This window comes from Bolinopsis microptera, chromosome 9, assembly GCF_026151205.1.
Source record: "Bolinopsis microptera isolate Bmic1 chromosome 9, MBARI_Bmic_1.0, whole genome shotgun sequence".
NCBI lineage: Eukaryota > Metazoa > Ctenophora > Tentaculata > Lobata > Bolinopsidae > Bolinopsis > Bolinopsis microptera.
The window spans coordinates 3649911-3668834 of NC_087080.1; the positions used below are offsets into that span (position 1 = coordinate 3649911).

At 36.5% G+C, this 18924-nt stretch overlaps 2 protein-coding genes across 2 annotated transcripts in view; one reads left to right on the top strand and one right to left on the bottom strand.

Moving 5' to 3' along the window:
- Positions 1–18924, top strand: part of LOC134820740 (muscle M-line assembly protein unc-89-like) — a 204831-nt gene that overhangs the window by 85721 nt on the left and 100186 nt on the right. The gene's annotated exons all lie outside the window — the stretch shown is intronic.
- The window catches only part of LOC134821084 (uncharacterized), a 37052-nt gene that overhangs the window by 13481 nt on the left and 4647 nt on the right, over positions 1–18924 (bottom strand). The window contains exons 7-40 of the mRNA XM_063831751.1: positions 18499–18837; positions 17963–18274; positions 17450–17794; positions 16916–17224; positions 16406–16741; positions 15873–16181; positions 15334–15672; positions 14792–15109; positions 14269–14432; positions 13108–13252; positions 11511–11577; positions 11126–11250; positions 9559–9681; positions 9304–9371; positions 8933–9041; positions 6645–6741; positions 6187–6271; positions 5868–5979; positions 5647–5758; positions 5304–5458; positions 4923–5036; positions 4666–4689; positions 4003–4118; positions 3784–3862; positions 3558–3657; positions 3066–3182; positions 2812–2885; positions 2502–2604; positions 2184–2257; positions 1852–2001; positions 1603–1687; positions 1276–1372; positions 787–883; positions 391–563 (exon numbers count right to left, since the gene is read on the bottom strand). Of these exons, the coding sequence (XP_063687821.1) occupies positions 391–563; positions 787–883; positions 1276–1372; positions 1603–1687; positions 1852–2001; positions 2184–2257; positions 2502–2604; positions 2812–2885; positions 3066–3182; positions 3558–3657; positions 3784–3862; positions 4003–4118; positions 4666–4689; positions 4923–5036; positions 5304–5458; positions 5647–5758; positions 5868–5979; positions 6187–6271; positions 6645–6741; positions 8933–9041; positions 9304–9371; positions 9559–9681; positions 11126–11250; positions 11511–11577; positions 13108–13252; positions 14269–14432; positions 14792–15109; positions 15334–15672; positions 15873–16181; positions 16406–16741; positions 16916–17224; positions 17450–17794; positions 17963–18274; positions 18499–18837 (5372 nt within the window). The remainder of the gene's footprint in view (positions 1–390; positions 564–786; positions 884–1275; positions 1373–1602; positions 1688–1851; positions 2002–2183; positions 2258–2501; positions 2605–2811; positions 2886–3065; positions 3183–3557; positions 3658–3783; positions 3863–4002; positions 4119–4665; positions 4690–4922; positions 5037–5303; positions 5459–5646; positions 5759–5867; positions 5980–6186; positions 6272–6644; positions 6742–8932; positions 9042–9303; positions 9372–9558; positions 9682–11125; positions 11251–11510; positions 11578–13107; positions 13253–14268; positions 14433–14791; positions 15110–15333; positions 15673–15872; positions 16182–16405; positions 16742–16915; positions 17225–17449; positions 17795–17962; positions 18275–18498; positions 18838–18924) is intronic.

Consider the following 18924-nt stretch of genomic DNA (forward strand, 5'->3'; position numbering starts at 1 on the left):
AACTATGTAGTTAATTAGTACCATATACCGTATACCGAGTATTGCAGTATATTTGCTAGTGTCTATGCCATCAGTTCTCAGCACCAGTAACCTAATGTGCAGCTTGAGAGGGACTGTCAGCTTGGTGGTGAGTGCCAACAGTGGTGTGGTGGTAAAACGCTCACATGATTAGAATACCTAGCTTTTCTTCTCAACATTCCACTTATTTGAAATGAACGGTGATTTGTGAGTTGAACGTTTCTGTCTGAGGTGAAAATCTAGGTGGTTAAGTTAAGGTGAAAAAAATGTATAAAACATTTGCGTGAAAATATACAGGTGGAGGAGGAATAATCAATAATATTTGTAAGCTAATCCGCCACAATTATCAGCTAAAGCATCAATTATCAATACCTCTGAGTTTGTCCCATCAGTGTCATCCCTTCCTTTCTCAGCATTCCCCTCTGTCACAACACATTCATATTTATCAACTGAAGGTCTGGAACCACCTACCGAGACAGGCTGATTCATTTTCAGGATTACCCAGGAGGTGCCTTTCTCGACATCTGGATCCGAAAACGTTGGAGCTGGGATCAGAAACGGTTAGATATTTGTAGTTATGTATAATCTGTTATCTTGATACACATTATACAATCCGAAATCCCAATTTCGTGGTTTGTGTTCACTTAGCTTTAAAGGCAACAATAGTTTGTATTGTTTTATGATGTAGTAGGTATAGTCACTATAGGTACATGTATAAGTTGAGTTTCACAATAGGAATTAAGGAATTTCATCTTAAATGTAGCTTACCATAACATTCGTTCAGCTGAATCTCAGGATTGTTCACAGTATTGTCCTCTACTTTACACTGACTGGACGTTGCTGTGTTTTTTCCTTCTTTAGTAAGCTGTGGAAATGTAATTGTGATTGTTAGACACCCCCGACTAAAACTTCTACTGTGTCTTTATTTTGTTATTGAAACGACTTTATTTTGTTATTGAAACGACTTTATTTTGTTATTGAAACGACTTTATTTTGTTATTGAAACGACTTTATTTTGTTATTGAAACGACTTTAACATGTTATTCCAACTCTGGAAGAATAACTAGTCGCAGTTAACCTCAGTAGTTGCTACCGATAATTAATATATTTGAGAATTTGATGTGCACTGTACAGTAGTCGTTTCATTTTCACGAGGAGTACCTCACCTTACGTTAGCGTGGAAATGGGATCAAATGAGAATAAAGTATTTAAACAATGAACTTGAAATTTACTTCATATCAAACTCTAATGTCAAACCGTGTTAGTGTTGCATGTATAAGGTTGAGAGTCTCCAGGTGCAATTAGATTGTCACTATCGGTGAAGACAGCATTGCCATTATTTGTTAGTTTGCAGCTGAAAATGATATTTTAAATTGTGTCAAAGTGATGATCTAGCTATGATACAAATTCAAAATAAAGTTAGGAACATAATTTAATTTACATACGTATATAATATGATTTTGCAAATTGCAGCTGTGTACAGACTCTCATGATGAAATACTTTCTTTACATTCTATAATACGAATAGAAATTGTCCAGGAAATTTAAATTCTAAAGAAACTACACAATGGTTATTAATCTTACCCTAATTTACAGACACCTCCAAAATCTATTGGACCAGCTTTGCAGGTTTTAGTGTTGGTAGCAGTAGAGGACGTAACCACGTATTCTAGACGGTATAGTAAATATTATCTCAAATAAAAATGGGATGAACACTGAACAGTGAGTATTATTATAGACATGCATAATATGCTTTTATAAATTTGTAGAGTTGAATAAATTAAGATTGACTAAAATTAATTAATTAAATTTTAATTCAAATGTTAATAATACTTTTGTTGGTCGTGTCTTGACAAGTAATTGTCACGGTTTCGTCAACGTGTATGGTAGAATATCCTGTCTCATCCAATTTTTCAGCATCAAAGAATTCAAGAATTCCGTGGTAGAGGTCGGCATTATTCGGTGTATCAACATAGCACCCGTCTGAAGGAATAATGTATATCAATATATACCCAATAATTACATAACAAAATAAGTTAATAATAATTAACTTAAATCAGATTTTTATTTATAATTTAAAAACTGAGATCTGTAACTATTTGTGATAATGAGCCGCTGATCTGAACATGAGTGTAAATTCAAAAGAGTGTAAAAGAGGGGCTGACCTTCACAACTGACGATGTCAATAGTGTTCGGAACACTACACGACTGTGTGTAATCATTAACTGGTAACAGGGATCTGGTAAAATATTAATTTGATTAAATAATTAATTATTATCATAAATTAATTATGACAAATTTCATGATTTGAGCTCTAGAGGTGTGATTCTAATACAAGTATCAAGCCTCTGATCATTTCTGCTCGCTTCATTGGAAATATCTCATAGATGCCAGAGTCCAAATTTCTAACTGACTAACTGATATTAAAATTCAGAGATAGCCATAATATAGAGTAATATGGTTATAACCATTTGCAAACATACCCTTTTTCGCATGTGGTAGTCACAGTTACCCCGTTCCTGATATACGGGTCTTCTGGACTGACAGTCGTTTTGTCGTTCGCATTGTTAGTAACTTTACATGAGTCTGAAGCGAACGTCAGCTGTCAATTTCTTGAATACATTTTATTTCTTCATTGAAACGGCGAACACTTAATTCTAAATCATCCCACAAAAAAGATGCCCATCTTTATGGGACAATAAAACCTTAACATAAAAGAAACGAAGATTGTACTTCTTGAATTCATAAATGCAACACTTCATCCCCGAAAATTCCAATGATTAAGATTCATACTTATTATTTCGAGACCAGCCTTATCAGACATGATCGTTAGAGTTTGGTGATCAGACCTCCACGTGACCTTACAGCTGAGATGGAAAGAGTTTGATAAGCAAAAAATATGTTGAAGAGTATGATATTCTTGGTATTGCTGTATTGGATTGAAGATAATTTATTTCGGTGGCTACTTGTGGTGAACACCCCAACATTGGTCATGTTGACACCTCTATATTATATAAAATTAGCAATAATCAAGATTTACGAATAACCTGTATTCATTGCTACGATCGGTGTCATAGAAGACATCAGGAGTTTCGTAGCTCTTTGTTGAAGTGTCCGTGTTCACGGGAATGTTTGTGACATCATTTTTGAACCATTCGTAGGTTCTGGAAAAAAACATTGTACAGTAATTATTTAGGAGTCACATCGATCATAAACTATCGGTAATACAAAGTCACCTTTGTTAACCATACAGTTTGCTAGAGTATCGACGATCAGTTAATTTGAGGTACGAAAAGAATTGTGCGGTGCCTCATCAGTCCTCACCCATAAAAACAAAGTGAGTTTGAGCCAAGTGGTGACTAAATAATATTCATCAGAAAACTTGTTTTTTTAATCTACTCTAGCATAGCTTAGTAGTCTACCTATTATATTACTAATAATATCAATATACACACGATAACCTTAAAAACCAGGAAAAAATATCATCAACATATTTTCCAAATTCTTTGACCAGCCAATTTAAACTTGGCAACACTTACACGCCAAATCCAGCAGCTTGCTGAGGAGCAACATCTATGTCGAAGTTGGCGGTATAACCAGAGGTTATGTCGAGTGCTTTTGTAGGTTGAGTTGTTATATCTGAGAAAAAACGTTTGATTTATACAGTTTTAATCATGATTTTCATTTTCACTGCATATAAATTTTTGTAATCTTTATTTTTTCAATGAACCTGTCAAGAAATTAAGTTGGACTTCATAAACTCACGGAAGACGTCTTTTATGGTGAAAGTTTTGTCGTTAGTTCCACTTTTTGTACTTGTAAATTGACACGTGTATGTATCATCCTGTGTATTAATTGTACTGTGAGTATAAATAGCGGACTTTGTGCTAAAGTTCACATTATTTAAAGAAGTAGAATGTTTTCTTCGACCATATCACGTGATATTAATTAATTAGATATAAACAGAAGAATATGAAAAAAAACCTTCAAATCGATGTTCTCAAACTTAGACTTTAGGATTGTTAGTATTGTTGTTAAGGACCCTTCATCATGGGTTGAAGTAATGTCGTACGACTCGTCATCTTCTATATCCAAACCATCTGTAATAATAATTTGAAAATTATTTATCAGATATTAGATATAATGCAAAAAGAGAAACGTATGTGAATGTTAGATTCAAAATCCATGATCCCATTTCAGCTCCAGAAGATCAACAAAATCTCAAATTGAAAGTCAAAAGCAAAATAATAACAGTTTGTGACATAATGAACACTTTTGTTAGCGTTTATGATTCTAAGGCCCACTATAATAAGGGTCAGAAAGCTTCTGTGATCAAATTTATAGAGTGGCAACTGATTATTTAACTGATCATTATTATTCCAAAAATGTTATCATAATACTTAAATATAAGGAAGATCTAAAATAATCTAAAATGGAATTGAGAGGCGATAGTTCAGCGGTCATTTATGATGTGATATTTTATATTACGATTTGATACTCAAATTCCAAACGTTGCAGTGGAACTCTACAATCGTAATTGTCAGGGGGCGCGCAAAAAAATGATTGGGACGCCGTCACTTTGCAAATTATAAATTTCAGTGATTGAAAAACAGCTGTTGGACAGCGGGAATTTAGCAAAGCTTTTACCTTGTAACCATTTAACTTCGAAATCTGTAATTGGTTAGATTAATGGATCGAAATAAAAACAACCCAGTGTTGTTTCATATTAGAATTTATTTATTCACATCTCGTGAGGAGAGACTATTGAAGGTACATGTTGGTTGGTGGTAGACTAAAGTAGAATACACAGAAGATCCAAATTCTCCGAATTACAACGGATGACAAAAAATTCAAGTAGATTTGACTTAAACTTGTAAAAAATAGGGATATAATTTTAGACTGACCGCTCTGCCAATTGGAATTCACGTCTGTTGCGTGTTGAGAATTGTAAGTACAGGTTAAAGCTAGCTCCCCACCGACTACTCCGTAAACTTCACTGGCCGGTGTGACAACAATCTCTGAATTAATAATATTATGTCAATTGTTAAATCATAATAAGTTACCTTTATGCTAAGCAATTATCAATCTAACTACTAAATCTATATTTATATATATTTTTCATAGGTCTCTCGAATAAACTAAGGAAGTCTTGGAATTTGTTCACTTCACTTCATGATAAGTGTTCTTCTGTGTAAGATGGTATTTTTGAAATCATGATTACAACAAAAATCTCATTGATTCGCCTTACATATATATTAAAGGAATTTCGCCTTTTTTGTACAAACCTTGTGAATACAACTTTGACGTGGAACTTATTTCGAACGGTACGTTTCCCTTTAAGTAGGTTGCCTTGCAAATGACATCCGTGTTGTCCTTGTCGTCAGTGTCGGTAATTGTTAAACTTCCAGATGTTTCTGTTTCCTTAACACCTTTTACAAACCTAGATGGGAATCAGGGTTGAAAATGTAAGTTTTATGTAAGATACTGTGATTTATTTGGGATCATTGAAGGAGGGCTCAGCACATCGTTCCAGCGCTTAGGTTCAGTCTTAACTTCATACATATATCTTATGGCAATTGATGAGATCTTTGCTTATAGTGTTATATTGGTTAAATATCATTCGCTTACCATGAATAAGCTGGAGCAATATCTTCCGCTTTCGTAGTTGTCCTGGCAACACAAGTGAAGGTAGCAGCAGCCCCGCCAACAGCAAATTCGTCTTTGAGTGGCGTAGTGAAAGCTGAAAAGTGATAATGGTGACTTTAGTTATCATCGAAACTGTAAGGGAAAACAATTTAGATTTTTTTCAATTCATCATTTTTACCAACTGTTCGTACAATTAATCGTACCTGGAATGTCAAGTTTCAGAGTGGAGAAAATGGTCCTGGAGACTGTTGGACTTGGAGCAAGATCATATATAACGTTACATTGCCATGTTCCCTCATCAGTATTGTAGTCAATCTAAAGAGATGAAATAATTATGGTGAATCCTTGATCATCCTAAATCTTTAATTTGGAGAGATTTTAGCTTTTATCATTAAGAATCTGTTCAATTATTGCAGATTTGAATACTTTCTACTATAGCAGATGTTTTTTAAATACTCGAAGATTTAATAATTCACAATAAATTCATCATCTTGATATTCATTTGAGTACAACGTTACTTACGTTCGTTTTAGTATTTTTTATTGCCTGGCCATCATTCGAAAAGTTTTCTGCAGCACCGCTCCATCCTGTCGATCCAGAAAGAGTCCTGAGATTTATTTACAAAATAAGTTTAAATAGTATACTTAAGTTTGAAAACTGATATATCAGATCAGAAGTAAGAACCGATAGTTTTTAGTTATCATCGCTAAATCAATTTTCTAAAACAAAAAATGCAGGCCGGGCCTAAGCTCATAATATTTGAATTGAAATTCATGTTCTAGATAGTATAACAGAGTCATGTGATAAAATCTGCTACAGTGATCCGAGCCGTGAGACTTTTTGTCAGCGGCGGCGGCGCTTGCTGTTTTTATGGATGGTGGCAGCACTTCAGCCCGCCGTGAAAAATCCGGCTTTGAAGCCAGCGGCGCGGCAACTCGGATCACTGATTTGTTATAATATTTGTATATGACATCACATACCAAGAAGACGAAGTGAGTTCCTTCTTTACATCACTAACAGTACAACTAAGAATAGCTTCTGTGTCGTCCTCTTTGATAACATCTGTTGCCGTCACAACTGAGAGATAACCGATTAGCTAATTATAATAGAGAATAAATAAGTTATAAAAACTTTGTTGTTATTTTGTTTTGACAGCTAAAACCTCGCCAGAAAAACTTTAGACCAGATATTTCTAGCAATAGTTCGGTCATGGTAATATGATGCTTTTTATATCTAAAAGGAGGCGGTTCAGGAAGCACTCTTAAAAACATATTCAAATTGCTTAAAAGTAAAAATTGAGAACAAGCTTAAATTTTTAGCTTAACATTGAAACCAAAAAGAATGAAAATCTCTTAAGATATTAACGCATCGTTTTTCTCAACTTATACAATTGAAATATTTTCTAGCAAAACTGTGACTTAGCGCCAGCAACTCAGCCGCAAACCCTCAACATACAATTTATATCACAATTCACAACCACCATTATGGGGGTACTGGGGCAGATACTATCCGAAATACTACACTATGTATGTCATACTGCATTATAATAGGTAAACTCCTGCAGGGGATGCTACTAGTTTGCTGTAAACTCTCAAGACTAACTATAATATTATAACAACCGTTTTGACAATATGTTTCACTGTGCAGCCATTTCACAATCTGTACAACTATTTCACATTTCACGATCTGTTTCACTGTGCCGGTTATCAACTATTACCTCCTCACTTAAATACGTTAACACTGCAATACATTATATGATATTTAAACTGCTACAGACGATAACTACGTACTATTGTTTGTTATAAAACTTGACAGGTGTTGATGGAATGTGCCCTCCCTAGGGAATTAACACCAACATCCGCAACTTAAATTGGTGTGCTGACTTTTACTTATCACAGAACTCGGTAGTAGTTCATAGATTGTTATAACTAGCGATAATCTAGGAAAATAATAAATCCGTATAAATCGTGGCATATGCGGAAACGAGATTTAAAGATTTTCCGCGACTATTAATCTTTTCCACGACAAATCGCGATTATTTCAGTTTTCGCGACAGATGGCGAATTCTCCTTTACATTTAAAGATTTGCTATCACGCGACGCAAGATTTAATTTGATTAACTAGCAAGTGAAGCTAAAAAGCACCCCCGAATCAATCTTACAAAAAAACATAACTTAGTTAGTTCTCAAATCTCACAAAACAACATGATCTTAGTTAGTTCTCAAATCTTACAAAACAACATAACTTAGTTAGTTCTCAAATCTTACAAAACAACATGATCTTAGTTAACTCGGAGGTTGGCGGATCATACCCGCCCCGGCACTATGCCGGCCCATGATTTTCCGAATCGCTTACCAGTGGAAATCTAGTCAATTCAAATATCTGCTTGCTTGGTACTCATGGTCGATACAATCACAGCCCAACCAACTATACTTGATCAGACCGATTCACCTACATGTGCATACGCCATCTGGGAGCCGTCAGTTGAGCTTGCTCTCTGACTCGTGGGTTGAAAACATCGTGTACAGTACTTCGTGAGTAGTACAGTACTTCACAACGATAACCCGCCTCCCCAACCAAATCTCTTAAATTATGATCTTAGTTAGTTAGTTTAGTTAGTTCTCGAATAATAAACATTGACAGTAGATCTGTTTATCAGAGAATAGTATTTTCAAATTATTTTGATTAAGACATTACGTATTTTATGACCATAATAGGATTATTTCACTGGACAGAAATATTTAACCACGAAACATATTTTCAAAAAATATGCTAACGCTATGGTTCAAGATAGCAACTATTTGGTTGGCTGTTCAGACTTCAGAACTACTGGAAGCAATATTTCAACCGAGGTATATCACAAATTGACCCTCTAAAGAATGAGGAGCAGTACTTGAGAGTTGTGACGTAACTGGTACAAGGATATAAAATGTGCTGTCACATTTCATATACTTTTAACGCGGTATCATTTATCATTAAAGCCACAAAAACAAAAGTTACCCGTACTATAACCTAAAACAAGACTCAAGAGCACTATAACTTTAAAGCAGAAAAGCAATGGACGGTGGCATGTCCGGCAATAAAGCACGCACTCACCTTCTCAACTAGATCTTATCTGGTATTATTGAGTGTGTGATTATTATTCTTTAGTTTATAAGTTATTTACATAATATTATAGTATTAATTATAATAAGCTAAAAGTAGGAATGTCCTAGACTGATCAAAAATTATAAAAAGCTGAAAGCATGACACGGTATCATGTACTTACCAACAAAGTCGATGAAGACATCTTCCTTGAAGATTCGCGGATCTTCACCAGCATCAACAGTCACACTGACAGTCACTTTGTAAGTCTGGTCTTCAGTCACACCTGTGATCTGGAATTGGAGAAGAAGATAAATCCTTGATTACTTTATAAAGATCCAGTGAAATGGTTCAACCCATCCCCAAAGGAAAATGCTTTACTATCATCAAAATTGAGGGATTTCTTCATAGATGACTATAGTGACTCATTGATAATGATAGATAAATGAGATACTGATAGTTAACCGACATTGATGGACAAATTATACAGATGAACAAAATATGATACTGTTAATGGGTGTATGTTATATTTTTAGATCTTAGCATAGTCCTGACCTTAAGTCCATCCTTTGGTAGATTATACTCTTTCAGCTGTCCTGCAGGTACCACCGTAGAACTCCCAACTAAGACGGAAGAGTATTGATTATATTTATTTCTTCTTATTTACGAAGTATGCTTGAGACTTGATTCATATCATATTCATTATCTAGATATCTTCGATCACAACATGGCTACTGTCTAATCAGTGATCACCACAAAAGTAAGAATACCAGGCTGGCTTTAACAGAAACCACGAGAGTCGAGACTAACCTTTACTCCAATATATTGAGAGCTTATCATTAGCACTGTGTGCAGTTGACAGGCCCGTCACCAGAATCCTAGCTAAAGTCTCTGTGGCACTCTCACTGATAACGTCGCCAACAGGTTCCAACTCTGAAATAGAGGATTTCTTGATACAAGTCGGTATTCATAAATAAACCTTTAATAACTTATAATATCGGCAGAATCTCAAGCAAATCTCAAAACTATTGAAGCTGAAATATTCGATGAGTAATTCACACAGACATTCAGCGTGAAATTAGTAAATTACGCACATTTTGTACACTGCAGTGTGTGTAATATATAAATATATAGACAACAAAGTGCCGTGTGTTTGTGCAAGGTTTGTTTACACTCAACACTCCCAATAACTAACAATAACAATCACTGGAGTAACAAATAAACACCCACACCCACACACCCACATCTACACACATCTATACATCTACACAGATTTACACATATCTACACACATCTACACACATCTACACACATCCACAATATTTGATGCGTTAAAGCGCATGCAGTATTTTTAATTTATTGAAAATTCGGTTTTCGGCCAGTTTAAGAACTCTCATAGAAATTTTCAATGAAATAAATAAAACGCTAATGTATAATGAGGAAGTTGAATTAGAGGCGTGAGCTAGCCGGCTAAGCCGGCTTAGCCAGCCGATTGAAATTGCCGGCTTAGCCAGCCGATTGCCATCGGCTAGCCGATCGGCTAACACATTTTCAGCAGTTATCACTTATCTCTACTTCAGGCCGGGAATCTAGACGGCATGTAACAAATTATACCATGATCGACTTTAGAGATAAATTTCACAAATTTCAGAACCGTCAGACGGATCGTCTTAAAGACGAAATTAAAGTATATGAGGCCTTGCAGTGCCCTAAAAACTTTCTGTCCAAGATGGACACCCTTAGATTTTGGAAATGTCGTAGTGATACATTGCCCCTTCTTTCAAAATTAGCATGCGCTATATTTTCGGTTCTGCTGATGTGGAAAGAACATGGTCAGCAGCAGGGCTGACTGTAAACAATAGGAGATCAAAGATCTCATCAGACAATTTAAAAGCCATTATGCTCATTAATCTCAACAGAGATCTTTTGTTAAGTTTTATAAGTAAATTAGAGATTAATTCTGGCCAGTGAGAATTTCCTAACTTATTATTGACTAACTTATTATTATTGAAGTTATGAAATTGTATCACTTGTTACCTTCCATTTCAAGTTTAGCCCTTAAAATCGACATAAAGTATAAAGAAACATAAAGTATAAGCCAATAAATTTTAATACAAAATAGTAATATTAGCAAAATAAAAATTTTTGGTACAATATCTGATACCAGGATCTGGTAATCCCATTCCCAGTTTTAGCCGGCTTAGCCGGCTAGCCAGCCGATTTTTTCTCTTAGCCAGCCGATTGCCGTCGGCTAGCCGGCTCACGGCTCTAAGTTGAATGCTCAATGTAACTGAATTGTTGCATAACGGCTCACCATTGAGCTGGTCCAGTTCTAGTTAATCCTGGGTTTTCTGACCAAAGTCAAATATAAACTCACCAAACACGTCCACAGACACCTCCTTTTCTTCCTCTTTTCCGTCAATTTCCACTTTGCATGTGTAAGTAGCGTCTGCTTGCACGCTTGATAACGTTATTGTTGTGATGCCACTTTTTTTGGTCCGACTATGGTTTCGTTCCAATCATAGGAATCTGTGTCTGTAATGTCACCGCCTAGAAAAGAGATAATCTGACATAATGTTAGAAATTGTGGAAAATTATATCAGACGTTGAAATGAAGCATAGTTCAAGTTGGAAATCCAGGGATTTGTTGCTACAGAAGATGTTTTTAAAAGTCCCTTCATTAATCATGAAATATTTTAAATAGTTTTCAATTACCGTCAGTAGCCCATTTAACGTTTACTTTAATGATATCATCATGGAACCCGTCCACTTTACAGGACAGTTTAATATCTCCTCCCTTTAAGACAACGTCATCGTGACTGTGAAGTCCTGCAAGAAAGATTGGTTAAAATTAATTAGGTTTAACGAGATTGAATAATTACAATTAATAAATGAATTATACTCAATTGTGAAGTATCCTTCATGTACTTCAGTTAAAATTAATAACTAATTGTATAGGATAATTAGTCATCCAAAAATCATCCCTTGTGTCATCTCCTTTATTGACTTCTCAAAGGCCTTTGACTGCATCTTCAGATCGCATCTTCCCGACATCCTGGCTTCCTACGGCTTTCCTAAAAAAATCATAAAAGCCATTATGTCACTCTACATTAACACTAAGGCTAAAATCATGACCCCTGAATGTATAACCTTAGAATTCCTTACCAACCTCGGAATTCTCCAGGGCGATGTTCTTGCACCTCTCAATTTTATCATCGTCCTGGATTTCATACTAAGACTGGCAATAGGGCCACGTGATGGGTTTAAAGTTGGAAGTAACTACATTGCTGATTTGGACTTCGCCGATGACCTAGCAACAATCACTGACAGCTTCAGCGAAAATGGCCGCCTTTGCCAAAGCATTTCTGACATAGCAGCCCGTTATGGTCTCCTTATTAACATCGAAAAGACCAAATACATGTCCTACAACATCCCGCGACCTGTCAACTCAGACGAAAGAGTCTTTATTAACGGCATCCCTTTAGAAGAAGTTCATGACTTTAAGTACCTAGGATCCTTTATAGCCTCAACAAGCAGAGACATCAATGTCAGGAAAGGCCTCGCATGGAAAGCTTTACAGAGTCTAGATGCTTTTTGGAAATCTAATATGTCTAGGAAGATCAAGACTTAAGATTTTTCGAACTGTAGTAGAACCTGTTCTGCTGTATGGTGCAGAAACCTGGACTCTTAAAAAGGCTGATATAAGAGCACTAGACGGTGTTTATACTAGAATGCTACGAAGGGTCTTTGGTATCTCATGGAAATCACATACACCTAACTCCGTTCTTTACGGAAAGATTCCATCAGTGACAGATACTATAAAGACACGAAGACTTCGGTTTGCAGGACATGTCTACCGTCTACAGGACCAACCTGCTCAACAACTCATTTTTTGGCAACCATCCTATGGCCAGCGTTATCGAGGACGACCACATAAGACCTTCCCGGACGTCCTACTTGAAGACACTGGAATGGAACCTGACCAGCTGCGTTTACTCATGTGTGATAGGGATAAATGGAGAGAAGCGTTGACACGAAACTCGTTCCAGATTTCATCTGGATCGACCTAGCCCCAGCATAGGATAAAGGTAAAGAGAAAACAACTATCTTAAAAAATACACTTGTCACGAAATATCTGGATCAAGCCCCAACATCAAGAACATGATCATTGCAGCAGGAGATAGGAAAGAGTGGCGGACATTAGCCAGACTGAGACAACATATACAAGAGAGCGGTCACTTGAATGATTGAGGAGACCATTACAACATGTACAAGTAAGTACAAGTAAGTACAAGTAAGTACACAAAGTATGATCCTAATATTATGATACCCTGTTTTATTAATCAATAAGGAACTAACCGAATGTTTTAAGTTCTCCGTCTTCAGTAAAATCCCCTGCTGCAACGGTTACTTTACACGTAACATCCGTATCTTCGCTCACTGGACTGGCCTTTAATTCACTTTCAATAGTCCCTGTGCTTGAATCAAGGTCTCCAACAGTAACCTGACATATTATCTATATTATGAAAAGTAAACATCTGTGTAAAACATGAGACCTGTAAATAGATTATTATTATGAACGAATACATCGGACGGAAAACATGGCAAAAATTTCATATAATCTTTAGAAAATGTTCCACCGACTTTGTTCATGAAATTATATAATATGAAGCTGACAGATCTACGCCTTTACTATTGCAACTGAACATTATGAAAGCAACATATTTTGTAAACCAGAAAGAGTAGTAAAACACGGTGTAGCGTCGTGGTTTTCATTTCTCAAAATGTATTAATACACTTTGGATCAGTCTTTGTATTTGTATTGTGGGCAAGGAAAAAAGATACACACAAAACAAAAAAGCAAAAGAAATTAACATAAAATTCATCCAATAGCAAGCATCCAAGAGCTATCATATTGTAACTCTACCTTTACTAAATCTTGCTACTCAAAATTAAAGTTAAGGAGCTCGTAGAATGAAAAAATTGTGTAAGTAATTAATCAAAAGGTCTGCTTTAAGCTATCTATAGTTTGCTGAATGTTGCTGTAAGACAAGATTTGCATTTTCAAGTCAACATTCTGAGCCTCAAGAGATGCTACAAAATTATTTTTTGCTGCAGTGAGTCACGCTAATGATGAACTATTTGAAAACATTAATTAAACCTTGTCATAGTAAAATTAATCTACTCGAAATTGTGCTCTACGCGCAGCTCGCAAATGGTTGAGCTATTGCTTCTTTTTTTTCAGTCTATTTTACAAGGACTAACGAGTTGCTGCTATTAATTAGTTAACTAGTTCATTTTAGTTTTACTATTCTACTGATAATTTGTGACCCCAAGTTGAATAATTGGTATATCAATGGCGTAATGCAATGAACAGTTTTCACGGTCATTTAAGGGTGTAATTCAATATCCGGACACAAACGAAACAGCTTGAAGATCCTGAAGATTACCCTGTCTTCTTAACCAATATAAACTATTTGACTTTTACATAATATAAAGAAGTCACAACTCTGAACTCACCGTATAGGTAGTACCCGAGGTGTCATTACTATCCTCAGTTTCCTCGTACTCCTTACCATCAACAACCCACACAATCTTTTCGGGTTTCGTAGATATTCCAGTAACAGTACATGTCATTATGCCGGTTGAACCCTGGATAACCTCCAGACCAGTTACTTCCATATCTGAGAGAAGCGGTATTATTTTTAGAACTCTAGTAGTGGTTAATGTGCTGCGTCTCACAAACATGTAAGCGGGTAGTAGCCCTAATCTTAACAGTTAAACAAAATTTAGACCACCATCACCCTCTGCTAAACCCTTAATTAAACTATTTAAAAAGTTGTTTGACACCATAATTACATTAATAAATATATGATTAGTAAAATTTTTAATTAATTGCTTTCGCCACTTCGGGATGCACCAATAATTATTTCAATACTTACTTAAAACTGCTAACAATCTGTTTTAAGTTAGAATAAATGAACTCACTAAAAACATTTGACTTTATACATCCGTATAAAGTTAATATTAGTAAGATACTCACTAAAAACATTTGAGTTAACATCAGTCTTTTGTGGAGACGCTGATGTTTTTCCATGCTCGTCAGATTGAATGACACAGGTGAAAACAGCATCAGCCGTGTTTTCACCAGCAGGTACGGTCAGAATTGTAGTTTGAATGTTGGTACCAGGAACGTAAGTTCCAACGTCAATAGCATAGCTGTCAGTACCGTCAGTTATAACACCACCCGAACTAGGTTTATTCCATGTTACCGCCTCCAGCTGCTTACTCAAACCACTTACTACACAAGATATTGTAGCTTCTGTGTTTGCCAGCACTTCGCTACCCTTAGCTTCTACACCTGAAACAATCAGTCATTTAAAATAAGCCCACAACAAAAAATATCAACAGTATTGTACAGGAACTGAATCATTGAACTTTCTCAACTAAATTCACTGGATCCTATGATGAGTTTAATTTAGTTTCAACAGTAGGATGTAACAAGTTATCTTAGATATAAAGTTAAAACAGCAGAGCATCATTTATGGGCAGTTATAAATACCCAGCAAGTCCTAAGAAACTTACCGAAAGTAAGGAAGTTGACAACAATGTCTTTAAAAGCAGATGTTGCTGAATCCGGATATTCTATAGATTCCGCAGCACATTTGTATGTCGCGGGATTTGCAGCTCCAGCTACACTTTTAAGAGTGGCAGCATCAATGGTCAGAGTTGATTTCTGAATTTTGTCACCAGCAGAGTCAGCTGTTCCCTGTGCGATGGTGTACCCTCCACTACCACTTGTTATAGCAGCCCCAGCATGATCCTTCCACGACACAGTGACATCTGTAGCCACATCTCCGATATTACAAGTCAATGTCTGAGCCACAGCGGTGGTGGCTTTTTTAGGAGTCTCCGGATCGACGGCTGAAATAATTTGATTCTTTCAAACTCACAAAACATTTGGTACGTATGTTAAAGTATCATTAAAGTATCATTAAAGTATCATTACAATATTATGTAGTTGTAACTAAAATAGCCTAAATTAAAAAAGATTACTGCTGCAAAATTCGAATAAGAACTCGTTATACACATTGTGGTTCTCAAAATGCATCAAAATTACTCACTGAAAACGTTCGAGTTGACAGCAGTCTCTTCTGATGTTTTTGCATGCTCGTCAGATGTAATGACACAGGTGAAAACAGCATCAGCCGTGTTTTCACCAGCAGGTACGGTCAGAATTGTAGTTTGAATGTTGGTACCAGGAACGTAAGTTCCAACGTCAATAGCATAGCTGTCAGTACCGTCAGTTATAACACCACCCGAACTAGGTTTATTCCATGTTACCGCCTCCAGCTGCTTAGTCAAACCACTTACTACACAAGATATTGTAGCTTGTGTGTTTGCCAGCACTTCGCTACCCTTAGCTTCTACACCTGAAACAATCAGTCATTTAAAATAAGCACACAATAAAAAATATCAACAGTATTGTACAGGAACTGAATCATTGAACTTTCTCAACTAAATTCACCGGATCCTATGATGAGTTTAATTTAGTTTCAACAGTAGGATGTAACAAGTTATCTTAGATATAAAGTTAAAACAGCAGAGCATCATTTATGGGCAGTTATAAATACCCACCAAGTCCTAAGAAACTTACCAAAAGTGAGGAAGCTAACAACGATATCTTTGAAAGTAGATGTTGCTGAATCCGGATATTCTTTAGATTCCGCAGCACATTTGTATGTCACGGGTGAACCACCCGCAGCCACAGTTGTAAGAGTGCCAACATCAATGGTCAGAGTTGATGTCTGAATTTTGGTACCAGAGTCAGCTGTTCCCTGTGCGATGGTGTACCCTCCACTACCACTTGTTATAGCAGCTCCAGCATGATCCTTCCACGACACAGTGACATCTGTAGCCACATCTCCGATATCACAAGTCAATGTCTGAGCCACAGCAGTGGTGGCTTTTTTAGGAGTCTCCGGATCGACGGCTGAAATAATTTGATTCTTTCAAACTCACAAAATATTTGGTATGTTAAAGTATCATTACAATAATATGTAGTTGTAACTAAAATAGCCTAAATTAAGAAAGATTATTGATGCAAAATACGAATAAGACCTCGTTATACACATTGTGGTTCTCAAAATGTATCAAGATTACTCACTAAAAACGTTCGAGTTGACAGCAGTCTCTTCTGATGTTTTTGCATGCTCGTCAGATGTAATGACACAGGTGAAAACAGCATCAGCCGTGTTTTCACCAGCAGGTACGGTCAGAATTGTAGTTTGAATGTTGGTGCCAGGAACGTAAGTTCCAACGTCAATAGCATAGCTGTCAGTACCGTCAGTTATAACACCACCCGAACTAGGTTTATTCCATGTTACCGCCTCCAGCTGCTTACTCAAACCACTTACTACACAAGATATTGTAGCTTGTGTGTTTGCCAGCACTTCGCTACCCTTAGCTTCTACACCTGAAACAATCAGTCAATTAAAGTGAACCAGTGTAACACATTTCTATCAGTTTTATACGGGTTCTGAATCATTAAACTTTCTGCACTTAACCAATTAGATCCCATGGTGTTTTACTACATACCAACAATAAACTTTTATTGTTTCAATTAGAAATCAAGTGAAAAAACTCGATCATTATTAATTGTGACAAGTTGAAAAAATCTCCAAAGTCCTAAGAAACTTACCAAAATTATTGAAGATGACAATGACATCTTTGTAAGTAGATATTGCTGAATCCGGATATTCTTTAGATTCCGCAGCACATTTGTATGTCACGGGTGAACCATTCGCAGCACCAGCTACACTTGTAAGAGTGTCAACATCAATGGTCAGAGTTGATTTCTGAATTTTGTCACCAGCAGAGTCAGCTGTTCCCTGTGCGATGGTGTACCCTCCACTACCACTTGTTATAGCAGCCCCAGCATGATCCTTCCACGACACAGTGACATCTGTAGCCACATCTCCGATATTACAAGTCAATGTCTGAGCCACAGCGGTGGTGGCTTTTTTAGGAGTATCTGGACCGACGGCTGAAATAATTTGATTCTTTCAAACTTACAAAACATTTAATATGTTAAAGTATCATTACATGTAGTTGTAACTAAAATAGCCTAAATTAAGAAAGATTACTGCTGCAAAATTCGAATAAGACCTCGTTATACACATTGTGATTCTCAAAATGTATCAAGATAACTCACTGAAAACGTTCGAGTTGACAGCATGAGCAGTCTCTTCTGATGTTTTTGCATGCTCGTCAGATTGAATGACACAGGTGAAAACAGCATCAGCTCCATTTTCACCAGCAGGTACGGTCAGAATGGTAGTTTGAATGTTGGTGGCAGGATCGTAAGTTCCGAGCTCGATAGCATAGCTGCCAGCACTCGCAGTTATCGCATCACCCGAAGGATTGTTCCATGTTACCGCCTCCAGCTGCTTACTCAAACCACTTACTACACAAGATATTGTAGCTTCTGTGTTTGCCAGCACTTCGCTACCCTTAGCTTCTACACCTGAAACAATCAGTCATTTAAATAAGCCCGCAATAAAAAAATATCAACAGTATTGTACAGGAACTGAATCATTGAACTTTCTCAACTAAATTCACCGGATCCTATGATGAGTTTAATTTAGTTTCAACAGTAGGATGTAACAAGTTATCTTAGATATAAAGTTAAAACAGCAGAGCATCATTTATGGGCAGTTATAAATACCCACCAAGTCCTAAGAAACTTACCGAAAGTAAGGAAGTCGACAACAATGTCTTCGAAAGTAGATGTTGCTGAATCCGAATATTCTACAGATTGCGCAGCACATTTGTATGTCGCGGGATTTCCTGCTCCAGCTACACTTGGAAGAGTGGCAGCATCAATGGTCAGAGTTGATTTCTGAATTCTGTCACCAGCAGAGTCAGCTGTTCCCTGTGCGATGGTGTACCCTCCACTACCACTTGTTATAGCAACCCCAGCATGATCCTTCCACGACACAGTGACACTTGTAACCACATCTCCGATATCACAAGTCAATGTCTGAGCCACAGCGGTGGTGGCTTCTTTAGGAGTCTCCGGAACGACGGCTGAAATAATTTGATTTTTTCAAACTCACAAAACATTTGGTATGTTAAAGTATCATTACATGTAGTTGTAACTAAAATAGCCTAAAT